General features: G+C 46.7%; 1 protein-coding gene across 2 annotated transcripts in view; it reads left to right on the top strand.

Moving 5' to 3' along the window:
• CDH13 (cadherin 13) overlaps window positions 1-23,322 on the top strand; it is a 1,090,774-nt gene that overhangs the window by 396,501 nt on the left and 670,951 nt on the right. For both annotated transcript variants that reach the window (XM_075536309.1, XM_075536308.1), the window contains exon 3: window positions 4,740-4,948. In XM_075536309.1, the coding sequence (XP_075392424.1) occupies window positions 4,740-4,948 (209 nt within the window). The remainder of the gene's footprint in view (window positions 1-4,739; window positions 4,949-23,322) is intronic.

Raw genomic sequence — 23,322 nt, forward strand, 5'->3', positions numbered from 1 at the left:
ACCTTCACATACTTTTATGCCATTAAAGAAAAATGAATCGATGAAAAGAAATGTATTGGGCAGAGAGCCGATTGCATGTGATGGCCGAATGGTGTGCCATCAGGATGCCACCGTCCAGATCACATCATCTGAATGACCAAAGGCAGGAAGTCGTCCTCCCAGGCACATTGGCTGTGTTGATAGAGGGTGGGATGTGGGCTCTAGAATCGGGCAACCTTGGAGTGAGTATTAGCTTGGGCAGAGTTCAGCTAGGTACCTCTCAGTTACTCATTCCACCTTGCTAAGCAAATCTTCGTGTCCAGAGGGAAGAAACAAGGCCCCTCCTCCCAGAGACCACCTGGGGGGTCCCATGCAATCACACATGTTCACTACTCAGCAGGGGATCTCAGTTTTGAGCCACCTTGGTTCCTGAGATTTGCATGACGTGATCTGTACGCATTTCAAGATGGTTAGCCCCCCCTCCCCCTTTGTGGAGTTGGCTCCAAGTGGGGTTCTGCCTTTCGGTTCCTCTGATGTCATATTCCCTCCCCAGCCTCTAAGGTGAGCTAGGTGAGGTGTTCTTTGTTAAGAACAGAGGAGAAAGCAGGACTCAGAAATGGGCAAGTCAAGGTCAGAACCATCAGCCTCCTGCGTTAAGCCTCAACGAAGGCACCCATAGTAACCAGGAACCATCACCATGGCAACAGCCCAGCGCCCAGCAGACCTGAGCAGGGGTCCCCACTAGAAAGAGGTGGAAGGCAGGAGGAAGGCCCGCTGGATGAATGTAGCAGGGACTGGAGCTACCTGAATGCCAGAGCTCCGGAAATAACCTGCTGCCATCGGGTTGGAGCCTACAGCACAGAGGAAAACTGCCCCCCCCACTCCACCCCGCCCTGTGGGTCTCTGAGACTGCAGTTCTGTATGGGACCTGAAAATCTCATCTTTTTCCTACAGAGCAAGTGGTGGTGTCCCACTGCTCATCCAGTAGTTAGCAGCCCTACCCATAATCCACCAGGGCTCCACTACAGGACTAGGGATGCTACTAATTCACACATGGGTGCTAGACTTTCTTCTAATTGCTTTACATCTGACACAACAGATCGCCCGGTCTAATCCTCACCACCAGACCTGTAGTTCCTGTGAGCTCAGTCCTACTCCTTGCCCGTTTCTCAGGTGAAGACATCGAGGCAGAACGAAGACAGGCTGTTTTCCCAATGTCACAGAGCACCTGAGCGTTAACAGGGCGAGGAAAGGGATTTTGATGCCTACCATCACAAAGATCCTATCAGAGGGCTCAGAAGTAGCAGTTCTTAGCATGCTGAGCCCTTGCTTCCTCTGGGTGCTAGGAATGACCGGGAAGTGGGCGGGTCTGGCATCTCGGCAAGCCCTGTGTTGTCTGAGGTCCTGGGTCTTGGCCTGGTGGCAGCAGATTCATCCCAGGAGCTTTCAAGGAATATGGGTGTCCTGAATGCAGACCTATGCAGTTCTCTCAGGATCATGGGATAGGGCAGGGAGAGCCAGTGCTCTGTCTTTAATGTTCCATGGAGAGTCCAACGGACAGCCTGCAGTAGAGACCCAGTAGTGCTGGTGGCACAGTGGGCGACGTGTTGCGCTGCAAACCACGGGGTTGAAATCACCAGCCTTTCCACGGGACAAAGAGGGGCTTGCTAGCCCCGGAAATGGTCTCAGAAACCCACTGTTCTACTCCACCCTGTGGGGCCATGATGAGTCAGAATGGACTTGATGGCCGGGAGTTTTGGGGAAAGTAGAAACCCACCCTTAGGAGCAATCTCCCGAGTCAGTGAGTGGAATCTGAACTAGACAAAACCCCCGGTGATGCGGTCCTTGACTGCCGCATTTGTAGGCCAAAGAGTAGTCTCTATCAGATTTTCCCTCTCTTGGCGCTACCTGGAACCCCCTGAGGGATCTTCAAGTGGCTCAAGGATGTCCCAGTGTGTTGCCTGCCCTCGCCTCACTTGTTCAGCCAATCTTGGGAAGTGGACATGGCCAAACTCGGACTCTAGTGTCCGATGGTTGGGGACAGGCTGTTGCCCTCCTCCTTTGTCTCAGTAGCCTTGGGTGAGGTAGTGCCTCTCTCTGAGAGAATGAAGCCTCCACGCATTGCGTTCTCACTGGGGAAAAGCACGTTTCAAAGGGGTGAAAATGGGTCCTTGGGTGGGAGGAGAAAAAAGAACATCTATAATAAAGTGCAAAAATATACTGATTATCTCTGGTGTGAAGATTTCATGGGAGAGGCGTGTGTGTGTGTTTGTGTGTGTGTGATCTTTTTTACCTTCTCTGAGCCTCCATTACCTTAACCACAAGGTCAATGGTCCAAACTCACCAGCACGTCACAGGTGAAAGCCGAAGCTTTCTGCTCCTATAAAGATGCAGAGCCTTGGAGCCAACAGGGGCGGTACTCCCCTGTCCCCTAGGGTTGCTCTGAGTCAGAATCGACTTCACGGCAGTAAGTTTTGAGTTTTGGGTTATTGCGAAATGTTGAGGGGGGCAACTAGTACCCCATTGATGGGATTTTAGTGAGGATTAAATATGGTAATCTATGAAAACTGTACACACCTGAGCCTGACATGTGGCAAATGTTCCATCCCCATCAGCCTTTATTGTTATTACTATATTTGAATAAGATCATCATCACTGTAAGCTTCATCCTTCCTGGGAGAGAGATCAGTTTAGTTTCTGAGATATTGTTGTGACCCTCACTCTGCGCAGGACCTCTGAGCTACTGGGATAAAGGCAAGTAGGCATCCTCCAGACGGGACCCTGAGAGTGTTTCAGGAGCCCAAAGATGGTCGTAGTCCAGGTGTCCCTGGGCCGTGGAAAAGTGCACTTGGTGTAGGTACCTGGTAGAATACTATGTAGTCAGAAGGTAAGTTCCCACAGCTTGTAGCGACAACTCGGATGAGTCTCAAAACACAATATGGACCATAAGTCTCCAGACTCAACATGACATCTGCTTACATGATATTTAATATCAAGCAAAACTAATCTTTGATGTCACTGGTCACTTCTTGGGTAGAAGATAAGAATTCTATCTACAGAAGCACGTGAGGGATGTCTAGGGGGAAGAGTGGTGAAACATTGCTTTTCAGGTGTTGGGTTTCTAAGTGCTGGGTATGTGGTGCGCTTTCTTTGAGAATGCATCGCCGTGCACACTCTCACAGTACACTTTCCATCTCTTTGTTATGCCTCTGTGATACGTTTACCGAAAACGACCCTCTCCAGCAGAAAGCTCATAAAGCCAACGTGGAGGAGTGAAAAAGCTAGGGGTACAATGGTATGCGTTGGGGCCTGGAAAGCAGTAAGGCACAAAAACATAGGAGCACGCACACAGTGATGACACCTGTGATGATGGACAAGTGAACCAAGGCAGGAGTCATCAGCTCAGAGGGCCCATGACCAGCCATCCTACCACTGTGTGTGACAAAGCCTGGGGCCCCTTGTGGTTTGTCCTGGGTGGCTTCTTTGTCCTGCTCCTCTTACCCAAGGTCTAATGGTTCAGTGGCATGCACTTTGCTCAAATCTAGCCACAATCCCCACATTGTCAATAACACCAAGCATCAACTGTACAAAACTCTCTCTCTCTCTCGCTCTTGCTCTCTCTCTCTCTCTCTCTCTCTCTCTCTCTCTCTCTCTAACACACACACACACACACACACACACACACACACACACACACACACACACACTGACTGGCTTTGTTAACTTTTCTTCTGCCCTTATCCAAACTACATGCTATAATGCAGAACCCCTGGATTGTCATCTTTGAGCTTAGGCCTGGTGCTCTGGATTTTTGCAAAGCTCCATATGAGATTCTGATCCATCCTAGTCTTTGAGATGCACAGATGTGCACTGGGATCAACCAGAAACCCGATCTATCTGGACCTTCTCTAAACACACACAAAAACGTCCAAGACGCTGGGGCAATTCTCTGTGGAAGGGATTTCCTTGTCTCCAGAGGCCACCTTAGCTTTATTTCAACTTCTCCTTCACCTTCCCTGGATTGCTTAGATATGCCCATGACCCAGGCACATCAAGTTAATTGTCTTTCCTGGAATCTATTTAACCGCACCCTCATGCCTTGTGCCCACAGTTCCCTCCACCTTAGAATGTTCTGCCGCTCTGTGAGCCTTTTCATCTCGTGCTCATCTCCAAGTCCCAGCCAAGCATCCACCCCTCATGTTTATAACAGCCCTTGGTTCTCCCGTAACCACTCATACATGATGGGAGCTAGGATAGGATCACGTTCCGTATACAGCACTGCCGTATCTGACTGTTCATTTCACCGACAGTGGCCATGGCCATGGCCCAGGCTGTCCGTTGTTCACCTCGGAATCCTCTCTAATTACTGCCTACTTAGAACCTGGGACAGAATGAAAGGGTCTGTCCTGATTGAGTTTTCCACATGAACAAGGCCATGACAGGAGAAGGGGGTTGCTAGGGAAAAAGGGGGAAGTGTCTATGGCAGCAGTTCTTAACCTGTGGGTCACACCCCTTTGGGGGTCGAACGACCTTTCACAGGGACTGTCTGACTCATAGCAGTAGCAAAATGACAGTGATGAAGTAGCCACAAAAATAATTTAATGGTTGGGGGGTGGGTCACCACAACAGGAGGCACTGTTTTGAAGGGTCGTGGCATTAGGAAGGTTGAGAACACTGGTCTGGGGTTCCTGGGGTGGTGGTGGTTTATATCAAGGCCTGGGCTGCTCACCCTACTCACACTCTCCCCACTCTGTTTGCAGTGACCTTCAGCGACTGCAAGGGGAATGACAAGCTGCGCTATGAGGTCTCAAGTCCATACTTCAAGGTGAACAAGGACGGTGCCCTGTTTGCCCTGAGGAATGTCACTGCCGTGGGCAGGACCCTGTTTGTCCACGCGAGGACACCTCATGCAGAAGACATGGCAGAACTCGTGATTGTCGGGGGCCAGGACGTCCAGGGCTCCTTGCAGGTAATGCAGCTACTTAGGACAAGCTGGGTCCCAGGAGGAACGTTGGGGTCAGTGTGTCGGATGTGGGAAATGGGTCTTTGGCTGCTTACATTGACCAGGTTTCTTGGGTTGTCGCAAAGTTCAGCTATCCAAGTGAAACAACAAAAGGTGGGCTTGTAGTGGGTGGGTGGGAATGGTGCAACTAGAATATTTCAGAGGTGGTTTTGCCTGCAGAGAATGCTATGTATTGGCATCTGGGCCTCTCTATTTTTGGTGTTTTATTTTTAATGTTTTTGTGTTGTGGGTGAATATTCACAGAGAAAATTGGTTTTCCACTCAACCATTCATGCATGTTTTGCTGTTTGACATTGGTTGTGATACCCGCCACGTGACAGCACTCTTCTGGCTTCCTCCTTGGGTTACTATTTTAATTTGTCCTTTCCTATCCCTCCTTGCCTTCTGAGCTTAATCCCGGGGCACATGCCACTCTTCTGATATCCTGTGGTTGATTTCTCCTCTGATCCCCTATGGTACAGGTTACCAGTCATTTGGTTGAAAGCTAAGCCAGGGGGGGTGAGTTCAGGTCCAGAATTCAGTACTGAATTATGGGTCCATTCCCCCATGCTGGCTTCATTGTCTGACACCCACTCCTTGGCCCCTGCACCCCAAGGCAGAGGCTCCACTCCACTCCATGTCCTAGTCAAGTCTTCGGATACAGCTTCCCGTTCCCCAAATACCTACATGAGCTTTACATCTAATCTCATTGGCTCTCACCAGTCAGGTGCCCAACTTTGCACCAAACAGCCTTCAGTGGCTGAGTCACCTGCCTTTTCTGGAAGCCAGGGCAGTAAGTCAGTCCCAGCTCAAACATATGGACTGGGGGTAGGGGTGTCGATACTGGAGCCCAAACTACAATGTCGTATTAGAATTGCACAGCAGACTAGCACTTGCACACTGCACTGGCGCTCGGCTATGCGTTGGGACGTACTTCTCTCCAAAAGTGTGTGCGAGCTGGAGCTTGCTGTCTCAGGCCTGGACAAACCCTTTATGAGCACCCAGAGGTGTCACCAGGCTTCCAGAGCAAAGCAGCAAGACCCTTCTACCGGAGGCTCTCAAAGTCAATGCAGCATCTTCATCAGAGGCAAGAAGAGCCACCGTGAGACCAGGGCAGAATCCTCACCATAGCCATGTGTGTCCCCAGCTTTGTGTACCAAACCACCTGCTGGTCTACTCTTTGCCTGTTTTCCAAAGCCCGTGGTCCTCGCTACCTGTCCCCTTTGCCACACGCCCCACAGCCCAGCTCCACTGGCTCATTGGCTGTGGGTGGTCGGCAGAGCCTTGGCTCCACAGCTGGCAGCTGATTGCCCAATTGGTAAGATGAGCACGGCTTTCTTGCCAGTGCTATTGTAGGCCCTGCAGGGAATCGTGGAGCTTCTTTTTGAAGTTTTGATTTTATTGCACTATAATTAACATAGCCTACAATCCAATAGCCCATCGTATCAAGAAAGACTGTGCAATCGTTGTTACAGTCAACTTTGAAAACTTATCTTCTTTCTTGTTTGCACTGATGCCGACTCTTCATTTTATCTACCAGCCCTTGCCGGGCCCCTGGGCAATCATCAACTTCTCAATCTGCAGTCTAGGACAGCAAACAAGGGGCATGGGTGGTCTCCGCTCGGCCACCTTGGAAGTAGCAGATAGTGTTGTTCAGCCTGCTGGGCCACTGCTTGCTTGAGTGTAATTTTCAGTGCTGCAGTTTTGGAGCCTACTGTCAGATAGATCATTTGTAGGTGGTACTGGAATGGAATCTATTTTCAAGCCCTGGAACGAAACTATGTGACACTTCCCCTGCATATCAGAGAATTCCAGGGAGGATAGCAGGCTGGAAAGGACTCCATAGCAGGTCAGAGATGTTGAGAGGATGGAGGACGTCCTTGTGTCCCCACTAGTGTGGAGATACAGGGGCGGCACAAAGACAGACTTTCCTCTTGCTTAACCATGGCCAGCACATTTTCACAGCCTCCCACCAGCTCGGGACATAAACAATATAAAGCCCACAAAGCAACAAAACAGCTGGGATGTGTACACAGTGTATCTCTTAGAAACCAGGGAACAATGTGGCAGGCCCTGTCAGGCACTTAAGGAATCCTAGTGGGGTAGTACGTTAGGACTTGGGCTAAAGGATCATACTTTCTGCTCCAGTGGAGACTTGCAGTCTCAGAAACCCACAGTGGCAGTTCTCCTCTGTCCTGTAGGGTCTCTATGAGTCAGCATGGATGGGGTGGCAGTGAATGAGAGTCGAGTGACAAGGGCCTTTTGCATGGGGGAGTGGATGTACATAAGTGGGTATTGTTCACTTGGTTTGTGGGCTGGCTTCACATCCAGGGAAGACTACATGACAGGCCTTCACTTAACATAGAGCAGGAGGGATTCTGGGCAGTGCTCAGGATAGCTGCCTTCTTGAAGAGCTGAGAACGCAGGAAGGAATGCATTGGGAGGCACTCAACTGTGGTATTGCTCTCTGAGTCTTGGGAAGACATCTCCCCTCCTGTGTTAGACAGGGTTCTCTAGAGAGACACAACCAGATTGCTAGTAATTCTGGCACAGTAAACTATCGCACCTCCCCAGGTGATACTGAGACAAGTAGTGGCTGGCTGTCTTTCGTTAGCTGTGCGGTCCCACGAAGGTTGGCTGCCATGGGTTGGATCTTCGAGGATCCCTGGTGGTATAGTGGTTAAGTGTTGAACTGTGATTCCAATAGTCTTAAAAACTACCAGCAGTTCCTTGGGGAAAAGACTAGGTTTTCTAATCCCAACTCAGAAACCCATTGGGTCGCTATGAGTCAGCATGGACTTGAGGCAGTGAGAAAGCATGAGGAGGTTTCTTTGCCATTCAGTCAACCGGACTCCGGCAGAACAGGGCTGAGGTTTGCTAACAGGACTGATGAAGGTGCCCAGATATATGTATTATAGAGAGAACACACATGCACAAGCACGCACATGGAAATAAAGAAGGTGACAAAAGAAGTTTCCCCAGAGACAAGCACATTTCCAACTCGAAGTTCAATTGTGGTTTTTGAGGTCTTACTATGTGCAAACAAGGAGGTCAACTATAAGACAGTGACATCAATGCATATGTGAGTCTGTGGGAAATGCACATAAGGATGGGTGAAAGACCAAGAAGGGAGGCTAAGGTGATTGGTGCTCTGTGCCTTTAGAGGAGAGATAGGCCAGGGGGTGCTGCTGTGTTGCTAGCAGGTACCCTAATGTTGGATTTATGTGTACACAGTCCAGACTAAGTGTGGGGTGCTTATTGTGTCCAGGGTACTTATGAATACATAACACTCACTGTGTGTTTGCTCCTGACACTGTATCAGGCAGTGTCTCTAGTGTGTTTCATCTTCCCATCAACCTGATCAAGCAGCTGCTACTGCCTTGTGGTTGTTACATAATCTGTTGTCAATTTGAGAATATTAAGCGTGAAAGGGTGGAGTTTAACCTGTCAATCAGGTCCCAGCTTCATGACCTCACTTGGAGGTGCTAAGGAGATAAATAGCTTGCTGGAGGCAGGACCGTGAGCTGCCTCCAGACATTCTTGTTGACAAGCCACATGGAGATTGACTGATGGCAGCCAGAGCTGTGAAGCTGGAGGAGTCTTGTGGAGACCCACAACAGCACTGAGATGCTTCTACCACCACTGGACCCACAAGACATTCCACTCACTGGTCTGTGATCTTCCCGCATTTGGCATCATTGCCTGGCTGCATGAGTCTAAACAGGAATTTATGGACTAGTATCGACATATGGGTAATATCAGATGTATGGACTTGATCTGGAATTTATGAACTAGTATTGACATATGGGGTAATATTGGACTTATAGACTAGATCTGGACTGGGCGAGGATTTTTCTCAATACACAATTGCCCCTTTATATAAAACTCTTTCTTATACACATATGAATATCTATGGATTTTGTTTCGCTCTCTACACAGACTAACACACACCTCTATTTTCTTGATGGGGAAACCGAGGCACAGGAAGGCTGGGTGGCACAGTGGACAAGGAGTGGCACAGAGGCCAGACTTGAACCCAGGCTTCTTTCCACTCTTTGTAATGCCTCTTCTTGCCTAAGGAGGAGGAATGAGCTGGGTCTTGAAATCTATTACTAGTCCAGCACCCCACAAGATGAATCCCTTCCCAGCTGTGTGACCTTGGGAGAATTGCAGTATCTCTCTGAGCCTCTATGCAGTGGGGACTTTTTCATCTTTAAACAAGGATAGCCATCCTAAATCTCTAGGTCTTTCTGGGGATGGAATGAGCCCCCACATGTGGTCATCATCCTCAACACTGAGCTGATGCTGCTGTAAGAAGCCCATGCAGGTCCTTCCGCAAAGCTGTGGTCACGGTGGAGATGTTATTGGGGGTTGGGGGGAATCTACTCAGCATTCTTCTCTGAAGTGGAGAGAGTGTGGAACTAACAGTGTTCATCATGGCCACCACCATTTTTAGGAACGTATTTTCTTGGAAGGAGTCTTTCTGTCTGGTGCTGTGAATTAAGTGACGAGCTGCTACACGGAAGAGTGAATAGTTGAACCCAGCAGCCCCGAGTGAAAGAAAGGTGGAAACAATGGAATCCCTTTGGGATGGACTACTCTGTCCTGTTGGGTCACTATGAGTCAGAAGCAACTCAAGAGCAGTGTGTTTGTTTTGTTGAAATCTCTTAAACTTTTCATCTTCACAGCCTCTCCGTGTGTCGTGGGTCGCTGATTTTACCTCCTCCCCTAAAGCTATGCTCGGTAAAAAAGCGGAAGGCCCTCCCACAACAAGATGTCTTGACGCAGTGGCTGCAATGATTGACTCAAACATGAGAACCATTGTGAGGATAGCACGAGACTGGAAGGTGTTTCCTTGTGCTGGACAGAGGATCACGACCGGTCAGAACTGACTGGACAGCACCCAACAATAACAAAATCATGGGAACTTGGCCAAGATTGACAGAAATGAATTTGGGATTCTATTCTTTCTGTCCAAACTCCAATTCCCTTCCCGCCACGGTGCATGCCGTCCAGGATGCTGGCCACCTGGATGAGGGTGACCACTGCCAGTGAGTCGAGAGGTGAAGGGCAGTCCAAGTCAGTAGGAGCAGCAGTGGAGGCAAACAAGTGGCACATACGGTCCATAGGAAGAAAGTCACGAGTCAGTGTTCGAGTAGCAATGGTTTCTGGGGGAGAAAAGGGCGGATGGATCCAATGGCAATAGCAGTAGACTTAACTCCTAAAGTTGACTCATCAAGACAGTGTTTCCTTCTGTACACAGAGTGGCCGCCCGGAGTCAGGGCCCTATCAGGCTACTCCTCCTTCCTTGAATTGGTTCATGAATCAGACTAGTCAAGAAAGGAGCAACTGAGGAAGGCATCCCGATTGGCTGAGCATGTTGCACTGGGGACTCCTAAGGGTGTCTTGGTAGAGGAGCCCAGGAGACAGTGGGGAACTCAAGAATGGATTTGGGCTGGATTCCACTATAAAGACTTTGGAAAATAAGAACACAGTGCTAAGAGGGCTGCTCATGGCGCTGTGCCTCCTGAAAGAGGCTTTGGTGTTAGATGTACTGAATTGGAATTTCTCCCTTGCCACGCTCTCATTGTGTGACCTTGGTCAAATCATTGGATTTTGTGAACCTCAGTTTCATCATCTGTGAAAGGGGCATGAGCATAAGGCCTACATCATGGAGCTTTGCAATCAGGCCTCTCATGTCCAGGGACAAGTATCATGGATGGGACTATATTGGTTCCACTAGAGCATTGGTTCTCAAACTTACTTGGCCTACCATCCCCTTTTCAAGATTACTTTATTCAGCATACCACCATGCGCATCCCCCCCCCCACTCCAATTTAGAAACCTTGGTACTAAGGCCTATGAGTCAGGATAAAATGGAGACATCTTCTTTTGCTGCCCTCTTGGGGTGGCAATTGGGGAAAGGCTGGTCTAGGGGATGGATGTACTTTGGGTATGTTATCAGGAGAGGCCAGCCCTCGCAGAGGTCCTCATGCTTGGTAAAATAGAGGGTCAGCAGGAAAGAGGAAGTCCCTGCATGGAATGGATTGACTCAGTGGCTACTCCAGTGGGCTCCAACATGATGCTTGTGGGGCTGGCCCAGGACCAGGCCGTGTGTCCTTCTGTTGTCTGTAGGATCCCTGTGAAGAGTTGCTAACTTGAAAGCACCAACATCAGCAAGGAGGATAGGGAAGCGCGGAAGGGTTAGCACACTCTTTCCACCTGTGAGGAAGAGTCAGAATTGGAAGCGGGAGGACAAAAGGGAAGACAAGAGAAGATGTGATCAGAGGGAGGGGTGCGGCATGTGGAATAACCCAGAGAGGAGAGATTTCACAGAAGCTCCCTTCAGATCTCCATGCTTTGAAAAGAGAAGAAACGGCTCCAGTACAGTCTGACCCCATCACAGCCCAGTTTAACAGCAACACCTAGATTCCAGCTCTTCTTTAATTGAAAGACGTGTCTCATTTGTAACCGGCTATCATCAAATGGTTCACCTGGCAGCCCCACCCCCTGAGTCCATGAAAACCTGTCGTTAGGGGTTTATTTGCAGACTCTTGAGCTCTCTGGGTGTTTTTAATGGGCTGCCCAGAATCCAGTACCTGCCTGGGTGTTATAAGATCAGCTGAGATCTAAGTCTGCAGAGGGACAGTTTAATCTCAGTCTTTTGTCAGGCGTGGAGGAATTGCTACGGAGAGTGGAGAGGTTAACATGCATGCAGGAAAAGACTTCCTAACCTGCAGAAGTAATGATGAGCTTGACTCCACAAAATGTCCCTGGACTGAATGTGACGAGTCCCCTCCTGCGCAAGGAGAGGGGCCAGACTTCCCTTCTCAGTCTTACACACGGGGTTTCCAAGGTGTACGTGGAAAATCTTCATGATTCATAACTCACACTGAAACGCCTTTACCTGCTGTGTAACTAGCACTCATAAGCTCATTTCACAGCCCAAAGAATACCATTTGTTGCTGTTCTTGTTTTGTTTTCTGAAGGAAGAAGGTGTACCTTTCATGACCATGTATGTCTTATGGAAAGGGATTCGGACATCAATTGAACACAGTGTTGAGACAAGTCAGCTTGGGAAGCCAGCTCCTCAGGGGCTGGTAGGAATTCTTATTGGCTTCCAGTGCCTGCCGCCTTCATTGAGAACCCTGGAAGCTCTGCTCGGAGCAGGGGTAGAACCTGGATTTCTGTGGCCCTGGCAGCAAATGGAACCCAAACCTGAAGCTCCCCATGGCCGGTTTTCTGTTGAGTCACAGGCTGTTGTAAGTTGCCATCTAGTTTGGTTCTTTTTCATCGCAACTTTATGGATAACGGAACAGAAGCATACCTACCCCCGGCCATCTTGATAATTGGCATGACACCCTGCTGCGGCCATTGTTTCAATCCATTTCCATCAGGGTTTCCCTCCATTCCACACTCACTGCTCTAGCCTCAGGCCCACTGCACAGTCAGCGCTCAGCAGCGGACTATGGAGTAAATGGATGAACAGCATGCTGCCCTCTCGCTCTCCACTTGTTTGAACTCTTGCCCTTTCTTGAGTTGGCCAACATCTTGCCTGCCTTGACCTTCACTGTTCCTCCTGTCAGGGTGGTGAAGCCTCTGTCACTCCCCGCAGCGATCTGGCCAGTTTGTGAAATGCTTTGAGGACACACCAACTTTTCCCTTCTGAAGGAGAGCCTCTCTGACTCACTGGCCAGCACACATTTTGGTGCTTCAAATGTTAGACTTGTCCCTATATCTGACTTTCTGATTCCAAAAATGGCACTATATTTCCCCCTATCAGCTCTAGCTTGTGAGACACAGACATATGCCCAATAGCGCTCTTCACTCTGCTCGCCATAAAAAGAGGGGGGTAAATCAGGATATTTAAGCATGAAGGAAACATGTTAAAACGAAAAAGAAGTTTACTATATGAAAATCTATTTATTTTATACAAAAATGTAGGTTTCTGACAAGAACTCTCCAGTCATTTGAGCTACAGTAAGCTCCTTTGTAAGACTCCTAAGAGTGGGATCTCTCACATCAACCCTCCTAAGACACCAGCAATGACAGCCTGCCATCCTGGTACATCCCATCTTCCTTGGCACGTGGCTGTCCTTGTTTTATGTCTTGGTGAAATCCTTCACCTTGCTCTTTGCTTACGTCACCAAGGTTCTCTGGAAAGCAGTGTAAGTGACTGTGCAGACAATGGACTTTGACACTCATGTTACAGCCCAGCCTGTTGCCCCGAAAGAGCACACTCTACTGAGGATGCGTAGTTGTCTGCTTGTTACCAAGAAAGTTAGTCACAGGAACTAATGAAGATCAGGCACACAATTCTATTTCATTCATCGATGGTATGGAATGTGGCTCATTTGTCAGTTATCTAATCGGTGGACCAGAGAAAATTCTTGCATTTGGGTTTTCCATGGAAAATCCAGGTAACTTATGCAGAATGTATTCAAGGCACAAATTAGTCTTTATTCAAAGCCTTTGTGCACTGCTTGATCAGGGCTAGTTTTATATGTAGTGGTGGTGATATGATTTTATCTCATGCTACCAAAAATTCATTGAATACATTTTGTCCTCCCACCACCAGAAGCCAGTCTTTTCGTGCCCAATGTTCGTGTTTGGCTCTACAGTCCCCAAAGCATAAAAAAAATAGGAGACTTTGTGTAACCACTTTGTTGACCAAGAAGAAAATTAACCATCGTCAAGTCAACACAAAGCACTCATCGATTTCCTTGATAATTTGTCTTTTCCAAGACTGAAGCGATGGCTCTGTACCCATCTTTCATCCTGGTGGAGTGACTGGGCCGTATTTAAAAGAACACATTTCAAACTATGTTTTGAATTGCCAATGAAAAGACGCCGCTCACTTGGGTTATACTGTGAAAGACCAATTTTCTTCAGAAGGTTTCCGGTGTCGTTGCAGAATACTAACTTGTGGTCTTTGGTGAAGAATGGCAGCAAATCCTTTTCTCTCCTTCGATAAAATGTAATTTTTGTTCCAGGCTGAAGTATACATATCTTTCCTTTCAGTCTGGAGGCAAGAAAAGACTCCTTTGAAAGATTTATATCCCTGATCAGATCACTCAATTCATTCTGGGCAAAACGTTCACAGTGGGAAGTTGTTTGGAAATCACTGTCACCGCCCCTGCTTTCTTTACCTTTGCGATATCAGGCCTGCAGGAGTCTTCCTCTGAGAGCTGTGGTAGTTCGTGGAAGGGACACAAGGTCCGAGTGTGCAACGCTGTGTTTTATGGGAGAGGAAGCAGATGTGTAGTTGTGAAACAAAGGTCATGATATATGATAAAAACTGATGGTAATTTAAATACGTAACGTTCACAGTCAAACAAGCAAGCTTGTGGTGACATCCTGATTCTGCAGAGGAGACATTTTAAAGAGCAAACTAAAACTTTACCAATTCAACCACAGCTAAGAAACCCGAATTGGGGGGGGGGGTCCTATCCTTTACAATTTTCTGAATCAGAACCCTCTATAACCCCAGGAACAGGCACCAGGAAAAGATACTAGGAGTGGAGACCCAAAGCCCATTTGTAGGCCACTGGAGATCCCCTTGCAGAGAGGTGAGGAGATGAGTCAGGCAGGGTACAATATAGCAACGTTGAAAAATACAACTTTCCTCTAGTTCCTAAATGTTTCCTTCCCCCCAACCCCCCGCCCACACACACACTATCATGATCCCAATTCTACCTTGCAAGTCTGGCTAGACCAGAGGATGAACACTGGTTCAGGTACAAGCTAGAGGCACAGGGAATCCAGGGTGGATGATACCTTCAGGGCCAGGGGTGTGAGTGGCGATACTTGGAGGGTAGAGGGAGAGTGGGTTGGAAAGAGGGAACTGATTACATGGATCTGCATGTGACTTCCTCCCTGGGGGACAGACAACAGAAAAGTGGGTGAAGGGAGACGTCAGACAGAGCAAGATATGACAAAATAATAATTTATAAATTATCAAGGGTTCACGAGGTAGGGGGGAGCGGGGAGGGAGGGGAAAAATGAGGAGCTGATGCCAGGGACTTAAGTGGAGAGCAAATGTTTTGAGAATGATGAGGGCAATGAATGTGCTTTACACAATTGATGTATGTTAACACTGTGATAAAAGTTGTATGAGCCCCTAATAAAAAGATTTTTTAAAAAACACATGACAAAAGAGAAAAAAAACACTGTGGTTGGGCTGATACCATATCTGGTTGAATGTTTGTCCACGTGTTCCTCTTTGAACCCTGCCTGTCTCTCACCCATCATTGCATGAAATCTGTTTCTGGTCTTTCATTCTATCTATACTCCTCTCATTTCGGAGCCCTGAGCTCAGGGACTCAACTCCCACAGAGAGAACCCCACCCAGGGGCCAGACTGCCTGACCTGACTCTCAGCGCTGCATCTACCCCCCTGCTTCTGTCTCCTCAGCTGTTGTTCTTGGGTGCCATTGAGTTGATTCCGACCTATAGCAGCCTTATGCACAACAGAATAAAGCACTGCCCCGTCCTGCACCATCATCACAATCTCTCTCCTTGAACTTATTGTTGCAGCCACTGTGTCCAACCATCGCCTTGAGGGCCCTTCCTCTCCTTTGCTGCCCCTCCACTTTTCCAAACATGATGTCCTTCTCCAGGGACCAGTCTCTCCTTACATGTCCGAAGTAGGTAAGAGGAAATCATGCTATCCTTTCCTATAAGGAGCACTCTGGCCATATGTCTTCCAAGATAGATCAGTTTGTCCTTCTAGGAGTCCCTGGTACTTGCATTTTTTCTTTCCAGAACCACAATTCAAATGCATCGATCCTTCTCCAGTCTTTATATTCAGTGTCCAATTTTCACATGCATATGAGACAATGGGAACACCTGGATTGGGTCGGGTTTATTTCAGTCCTCAAAGTGACATCCTTGCTTTTCAGTCGTCTCAAGAGGTCTTCTGCCACAGATTCACCACATGCTACTTGTCTTTCTTGTCTGCAGTATTATGGGGCAATCATTGTCTAGGTCCCAAGGAGAGACTGTGAAATCACAAGAACAGGAGCCCTGATAGCATAGTGGTCATGCACTGGGCTGCTAACTCTAAGGTCAGCAGTTCTAAACCTCCTCAGGAGACAGATGGAGCTTTCTACTCCTGTAAGGAGGTAAGGACTTAGAAACTAACAGGGGACATTCTACCTTGCCCTGTAGGCTTCCTTTGAGTTGGGATCACTCAATGGCAGTGAGTTTTGTTGTTGTTGTTGTTGTTCATATGCCTAACACTTGCACCCATACCCCACAGATGGCAGACGTTGTTAGCATGTCAGTTGTCCCTCATCCGCATACAGTTAGAGCCTATAGTGTAAGGTTATATAATAGAGTATATCTTTTTTTAAGCAATTATTGGGGCTCATACAATTCTTATCACAATTCATACATATACATACATCAATTGTATAAAGCACATCTGTACAGTCTTTGCCCTAATCATTTTTTTCTCTTTTCTTTTTTTACATTTTATTAGGGACTCATACAACTCTTATCACCATCCATACATATACATACATCAATTGTATAAAGCACATCCATACATTCCCTGCCCCAATCATTCTCAAGGCATTTGCTCTCCACCTAAGCCCCCTGCATCAGGTCCTCCCTTTTTTTTCTTTCCCCCTCCCTTTTACACAGTATTATATAAGCCTGTAAGTAAAAGCTTAGAGAGAACAGGCAGCTCAAAGTGCCCTAATCCATCACCAAAGCCCAACACACACCAGATCAAAGATCTGTAGGGTCTTGAGGGTTATAGGTGAGTCAAGTCATCACACCCCTGTCCCCCAGATTCCCAATTCTTTTGAGGCCCCCATATAAGAAAACATTCCCATTGACGTCGACTCATCAGCACCTCTCTCAGGCAGAGTAGGTTTCCCAAGCCTGTGATCTTTATGGAAACAGACCGCCAGTCTGCTGTCCTATGGAACAGGTTTTGAATCTCCGACCTTTCAGTTAGCAGCCCAGCACATAAATCCTGCGTCAACACAGCTTCCCTCTGTGACATACTGCCTGGGTTTCCAAGCGAGGGGACGCTCTCTTTTTATGGGTCTAGCTAATCATCACCCAAAGACTTGACAGTGTTTAAAAATTAATTATGAATGATTTGCTTTTCTTAACTTGAGATCAATGCCTGCTGCTCTTGTTAAAGGTTGGTTAATTAAGTCACTTAAATTAAGGAACCCCCCCCCCCCCTTTGCTATCTTAAAAAAGGACTGAGGAGATAAAGCAAACAAACAAGGAATGAGTTTTATGGCAGAAACTGGAAAACACTGAATTGAAGGCTTAACTCAGGTTTATCAGCACCATAAACATGGAAGATAAAAGACATTATTTTGGTTCCAAATGGTGGCCTGTGGGTTATGTGTCTGCTATCTGTAGGGTCAGTGATTGAAACCCACTAGCAGTCACTCACTGCTAGATAGATGGACACGTATATATTTAATTTATTTATTTAAAACGTTTTATTAGGGGCTCATACAACTCTTATCACAATCCATACATATTGTGTAAAACACATCTGTACATTCATTGCCCTCATCATTTTCAAAGCATTTGCTCTCCACTTAAGCCCTTGGCATCAGGTTTTCTTTTTTTCCCCCTTCCTCCCCACTTCCCCCTCCCTCATGAGCCCTTGATAATTTATAAATTATTATTTTTTTATATCTTGCCCTGTCCGACGTCTCCCTTCACCCCCTTTTCTGTTGTCTGTTCCCCAGGGAGGAGGTCACATGCAGATCCCTGTAATCAGTTCCGTCTTTCCAACCCACTCTCCCTCTACCCTCCAAGTATCGCCACTCACACCCCTGGTCCTGAAGGTATCATCCACCCTGGATTCCCTGTGCCTCTAGCTCCTATCTGCACCAGTGTTCATCCTCTGGTCTAGCCAGACTTGCAAGGTAGAATTCGGATCATGATGGTGGGGGATGGTGGGAGGAAGCATTTAGGGACTAGAGGAAAGCTGTATTCTTCATCGGTGCTACATCACACCCTGACTGACTCATCTCTTCCCCTAGACCCCTCTGCAAAGGGATCTCCAGGGGCCTACAAATGGGCTTTGGGTCTCCATTCCGCACTTCCCCCTTCATTCACTATGGTAAGATTTTTTTGTTCAAATGATGCCTTATACCTAATCCCTTCAACACCACATGATCACATAGGCTGGTGTGCTTCTTCCATGTGGGTTTTGTTGCTTCTGAGCTAGATGGCCGCTTGTTTACCTTCAAGCCTTAAACACTCCAGATGCTATACCTTTTGATAGCCGGGCACCATCATCTTCCTTTGCCACATTTGCTTATGCACCCGTTTGTCCTCAGCGATCATATCAGGGAGGTGTGCACTCAATGATATGATTTTTGTTCTTTGATGCCTGATAACGGATCCCTTTGGAACCTTGTGATCGCACAGGCTGGTGTGCTTCTTCCATGTGGGCTTTGTTGCTTCTGAACTAGATGGCCGCTTGTTTATCTTCAAGCCTTTAAGACCCCAGATGTTATATCTTTTGATAGCCAGCCACCATCAGCTTTCTTCACCAAATTTGCTTATTCACCCGCTTTGTCTTCAGTGGTTGTGTCGGGAGGGTGAGCATCATAGAATTCCAATTTAATAGAAGAATGTATTGTTGCATTGAGGGAGTACTTGAGTAGAGGTCCAATGTCCTTCTGCCACCTTAATACTAAACCTATAAATATAGGCTCATAGATCTATTACCCCATCTTCATATATATATTTGCATATGTACATGTCTTTGTCTAGACCTCTATAAATCCTCTTTGCCTCCCAGCTCTTTCCTCTATTTCTCTTGACTTTCCTCCTGTCCCACTTTCATGCTCCATCCCCATCTGGATTTCAGCAATTCCTCTTGGTTACATTACCCTTGATCATGCCCTAACAGGCCTCCCACACCCACCTCAACACTAATTTGGATCACTTGTTGTTCCCTTGTCCCTGGGTTTGTTAGCACCACTTCTTTACACTCCCCCCTATCCCATGTCCCCCTTGGAACTGTCGGTCCTGTTGTTTTTCCTCCAGATTGATTGTTCATCCAGCCTATCTTATTTAGACAGACCTGCAGAAATAATAACATGCACAAAACAAGACAGAGCAAAACCTAGAAATAATATACAACAAAACAACAACAACAAACCACTGACAAAGAACAAAACAAAACACAACAAGAAAGAATACCTTGTAGTTAGTTCAAGGATCGTTTGTTGGCCTTTAGGAGTGTTTTCCAGTACAGTCTGTTGGGACACCACACCCTGGCCCCAAAGTCCACCTTCAGCATTCCCTGGGGACCTTGCCGATCCATTCCCTCACTGTTCCTCTCTGCACTCCCCCAGTGCTTTGCCTCAGTGTGATGGGATCAGGTCAGGCATAATTCCCACACTGTGTCTCCGTTGATGTCCCCCACAGGGCCATGGGTCAGTGAGGGATGTCATGCCTCATAGCGGGGCTGGCCATGTGGTCCTCTCTGTGTACTGGCTGCTCTAATTGGCATATCGTCTTCAAGGCCTGGTGGGCCAGGATATGCTCCACTCTTTCCTGTTCTCCCTTCATCTGCTTCCGTGTGCTCTGATCAGATATGTCCCTCTCCTGGAGCTGCAGATTCAATGCCGTCCTTTGAAATAAATTCTTCTGGGGGGAGGGGCAGGCGTCCACTTAGTATTTGGTACTGTGACCAGCCCCCATGCCTCTCCATTGGTTCCCTACTCCACGCTAACCTACCCAAGGGGAGGGTATTATTTATAACTCCACAGGGACAGAGGGACCAGACTTCAACCAGTGCCCCAAGGTGTGAATGCAACATTCCGACACATAGTTTAATATGTAAATATATAATATATACAGACATGGTCACTATGAGTTGGAAATGCCTCAATGGGGGTGGGTTTGTTTTTAATCCAATTTGAATATAGAGATGGAAACTATTCCATAAAAAAATAAAGTAGAAATGGAAACCAGAGAACAGAATGACAAGAGAAACAGTTGTGTCTTGTTTGTTTGTTTAATAGAAATATTGAATACGTCATCGGTCACCTTGAAGACAGCAGCCATATTGCTAGCCGCTTTGTCCCTGGGCCCTTGGGGTCACTGTGTTGTTGCTAGGTGCTGTGCAGTCATCTCTTTCTCCCAGGCACCCTCTGGATGACAGCAAGGTCCTGCACCATGCTCACAGTCTTTGTGATGTTTGAGCCCATTGTTGCAGTTACAACTTTTTCTTCAGTGCTTGTAATATTTATTTATTCACTGCATAGAACTCATTAGACTTTTGAGGAAATACTACATGCCTTTGTTACTTCAGTAAACAAACATACAGTATAAAGAGAGAACGTGCCAAGCAGATGATGCGTGCTATCATTCATTTCAGCTCTTTTTTTTTGAAAGAAATAAAAAAATTTATTGCATTGGCCAAATCTGTACAGAAGATATTGTAGAGTTTTTATTTTATTATTATTATTTTAAAAATCATTTTATTGGGGGCTCTTACAACTCTTATAACATTCCATACATCAATTTTATCAAGTATATTTGTACATATGGTTCCATCATCAATTCTAAAAAATTTTCTTTCAACTTGAGCCCTTGATATCAGCTCATTTCCCCCTCCCTCTCCAGATCTCCCTCCTTCATAAAACCTTGATAAATTATATATTATTATTTTCATATCTTACATCATCCTCTGGCACCGATCACCCACTTTTCTGTTGTTTGTCCTCTTGGAAGGGTTTATTTGTTGATCCTTGTGATTGATTCTCCTTTTGTCCTCCCGTTTTCCCCTTATCCTCCTGGTATCTCTATCCTCATTTTTGGCCCTGAGGGGTTTATTTATCCTGGATTCCCTGTGTTGCATGGGCTCTTATCTGCAGCAGTGTGCATGTTTTGGTCTAATCCAACTTGTAAGGTAGAATTAAGGTCATGATAGTGGGTAGGGGGAGGAAGCATTAAAGAACTAGGGGAAAGTTGTGTGTTTCATCAGTGCTAAACTGCACCCTGACTGGCTCATCTCTTCCTTGTGACCCTTCTGTGATGGATGTCCAATTGTCTACAGATGGGCTTTGGGTGTCCACTTCACACCCCAGCCCACCCCATTCACATTGGGTATGATTTTGTTCTAGGTCTTAGATGCATGATACCTGAGCCCACCGACACTTCATGATCACACAGGCTGGTGTGCTACTTCCATGGGGACTTTGTTGCTTCTCAGCTAGATGGCTGCTTGTTTATGTTCATGCCTTTAAGACCCCAGATAGCCAGGCACCATCAGCTTTCATACCACATTTACTTATGTACTCATTTTGGCTTCAGTGATCAAGTCGTGAAGGTGCCACCCCCCCCTTGACTCCTTGGTCCATCGATGGACCATGTTGTTATTTATTCTATAACTTGCATTGTCAATTGTCTCCCTTCACTCACGTTTCTGTTATTGGTCCCCCTCGGAGGTGGGAGGAGGGCACTCTATATATCCAACCTTGTGATGGGCAGTCACAACTTTTAAGTCCACTACTTTCCAGAAATTCAGGATGCCATTGCTCCGTACCACAAGGGAAACCTTGAAGCTGAAGACTCAAAAGCAGTGGCTGTTAGCTGCCATTGAGTTGGTTCCTACCCACAGTGACCTCACGTGACGTGGGACGCAATGCTGTCTGTCCTGCATCATCCCCATGACTGTTCCTGTGTTGGGATCCATATGGTTTTCACTGACTGGTTTTCAGAAGTAGCCTGCCTAGCCTTTCTTTCTAGCCTGTCTTAGTCTGGAACCCTGCCCATCATCACAGCAACCTACAAACTTCCACAGATGACAGATAGGCGGTCGCTGCAAATGAGATGCACTGGCTGATGTTCAAACCCAAGGCTCCGTGGCGATAGCTCCGCCTCTCATGGACATCAGAATGGAATACTTGAATGACAACAAATGTCCCATCACATCCTGTGCCCCACCAGTGAAGGACTTCTCATTCACTGAGAACTGATTCTTCCCTGAAGTACCCAATGGAGGGGGGTCATCTGGGTCCTTTGTCCACCCATCCTCATTCCAGATTCTAGAACAAAACATCACTGTGCTCTTGTTTGTGAAGTAAGTTCTGGTTTATATCAACACTTAGCCAACCATTTCAATCCATCCTGTTATCGATGGCCTTTGTGCCAGCCAACTCCCAGGGGGCCAGTCCCACGGCCACACGCGTGATTGGATTTCATGGACTTACAACCTCCCAAAGAATAAGTGCAGCCAGCTTTTATGAGAATGAATTCCTTTGTCTCAAGACCTTAACACATTGATTGGGAGTGACATGGAGTCTGTGGAGCTGATCAATGATATCGATCATACTGACCTGAAAAAAAAGAATAAAATTTACAGCCACTTCAGTACAGGACTGTGGGCATCAAGTAATTTTGAGTTAGACTTGTAGATGGTTAACATGCCTCGATTTAACAAGCGTATAACTTCACAAACCCGCGAAGAGTCACTCTCCGTGGCAAGAGCCTCCCAGTCACTATTAAGGAAAATTGGCATCCATTTAACTGTCATCCAAATAGGGGGAAAGAGAGAGCTGGAAAATGATGGTACAGATTCAGGAATTGGACCTGGAATAGAACATTCAGCTGTTACATTTTGACACATGCCTAAAATGTTATGTTTATGATTCCTCGCTCCAGGATACTATTTAAATATAGATAAAAATGACAGCCTTCCATTCATTAATATAAGTAGATAACAGGTTGCTTTATGGCTCATAATTTATGAAGACTGTATTATAGAGACTAATTTTAATGAAATACTTAGAGGAAGAGAAATAAAATAAGTGAGCCCACACAAGGTCCAGATAATGAAAAGAGGCTGCTTTTTTGGCTGGGAAAGTACTAGCTTTCAAGTTCCAGACCAACATGGTCCAGAGAACTAGAATGTGAGTCATAGGGATTTATGTGTTTCACATTTTCTACAAGGTGTATTAAAAAGGAAAGAGCTCAATTCACTGCAATTGAGTCAATTCCAACTCCTAGTGATCCTGTAGGACAGAGTAGAACTGTCTCCTTGGGTAACTGAGACTGTATCACTGTAGGAGAGTATAAAGTCTGAGGGATAGCTGGTGTTTCTTCTGAAGGATAGCTGGTGGTTTTGAACTGCTAACCTTGGGGTTAGAAGTCCAGAGTTTAACCTACCATACCACCAGGTCTCCTTAAAAGGAAAGAGGTGAGATTAATTTGAATGTATTTAATCTAATATATCTGAGATTTTATCAAATAATCAATGGAAATATTGAAGAATTTTTGCATTCTTTTATCGATGCTGAATTTAAAATCTGATATGCATTTGATACTTGAACAAGTCTCAGT

This window comes from Tenrec ecaudatus, chromosome 18 (genome assembly GCF_050624435.1).
Source record: "Tenrec ecaudatus isolate mTenEca1 chromosome 18, mTenEca1.hap1, whole genome shotgun sequence".
NCBI lineage: Eukaryota > Metazoa > Chordata > Mammalia > Afrosoricida > Tenrecidae > Tenrec > Tenrec ecaudatus.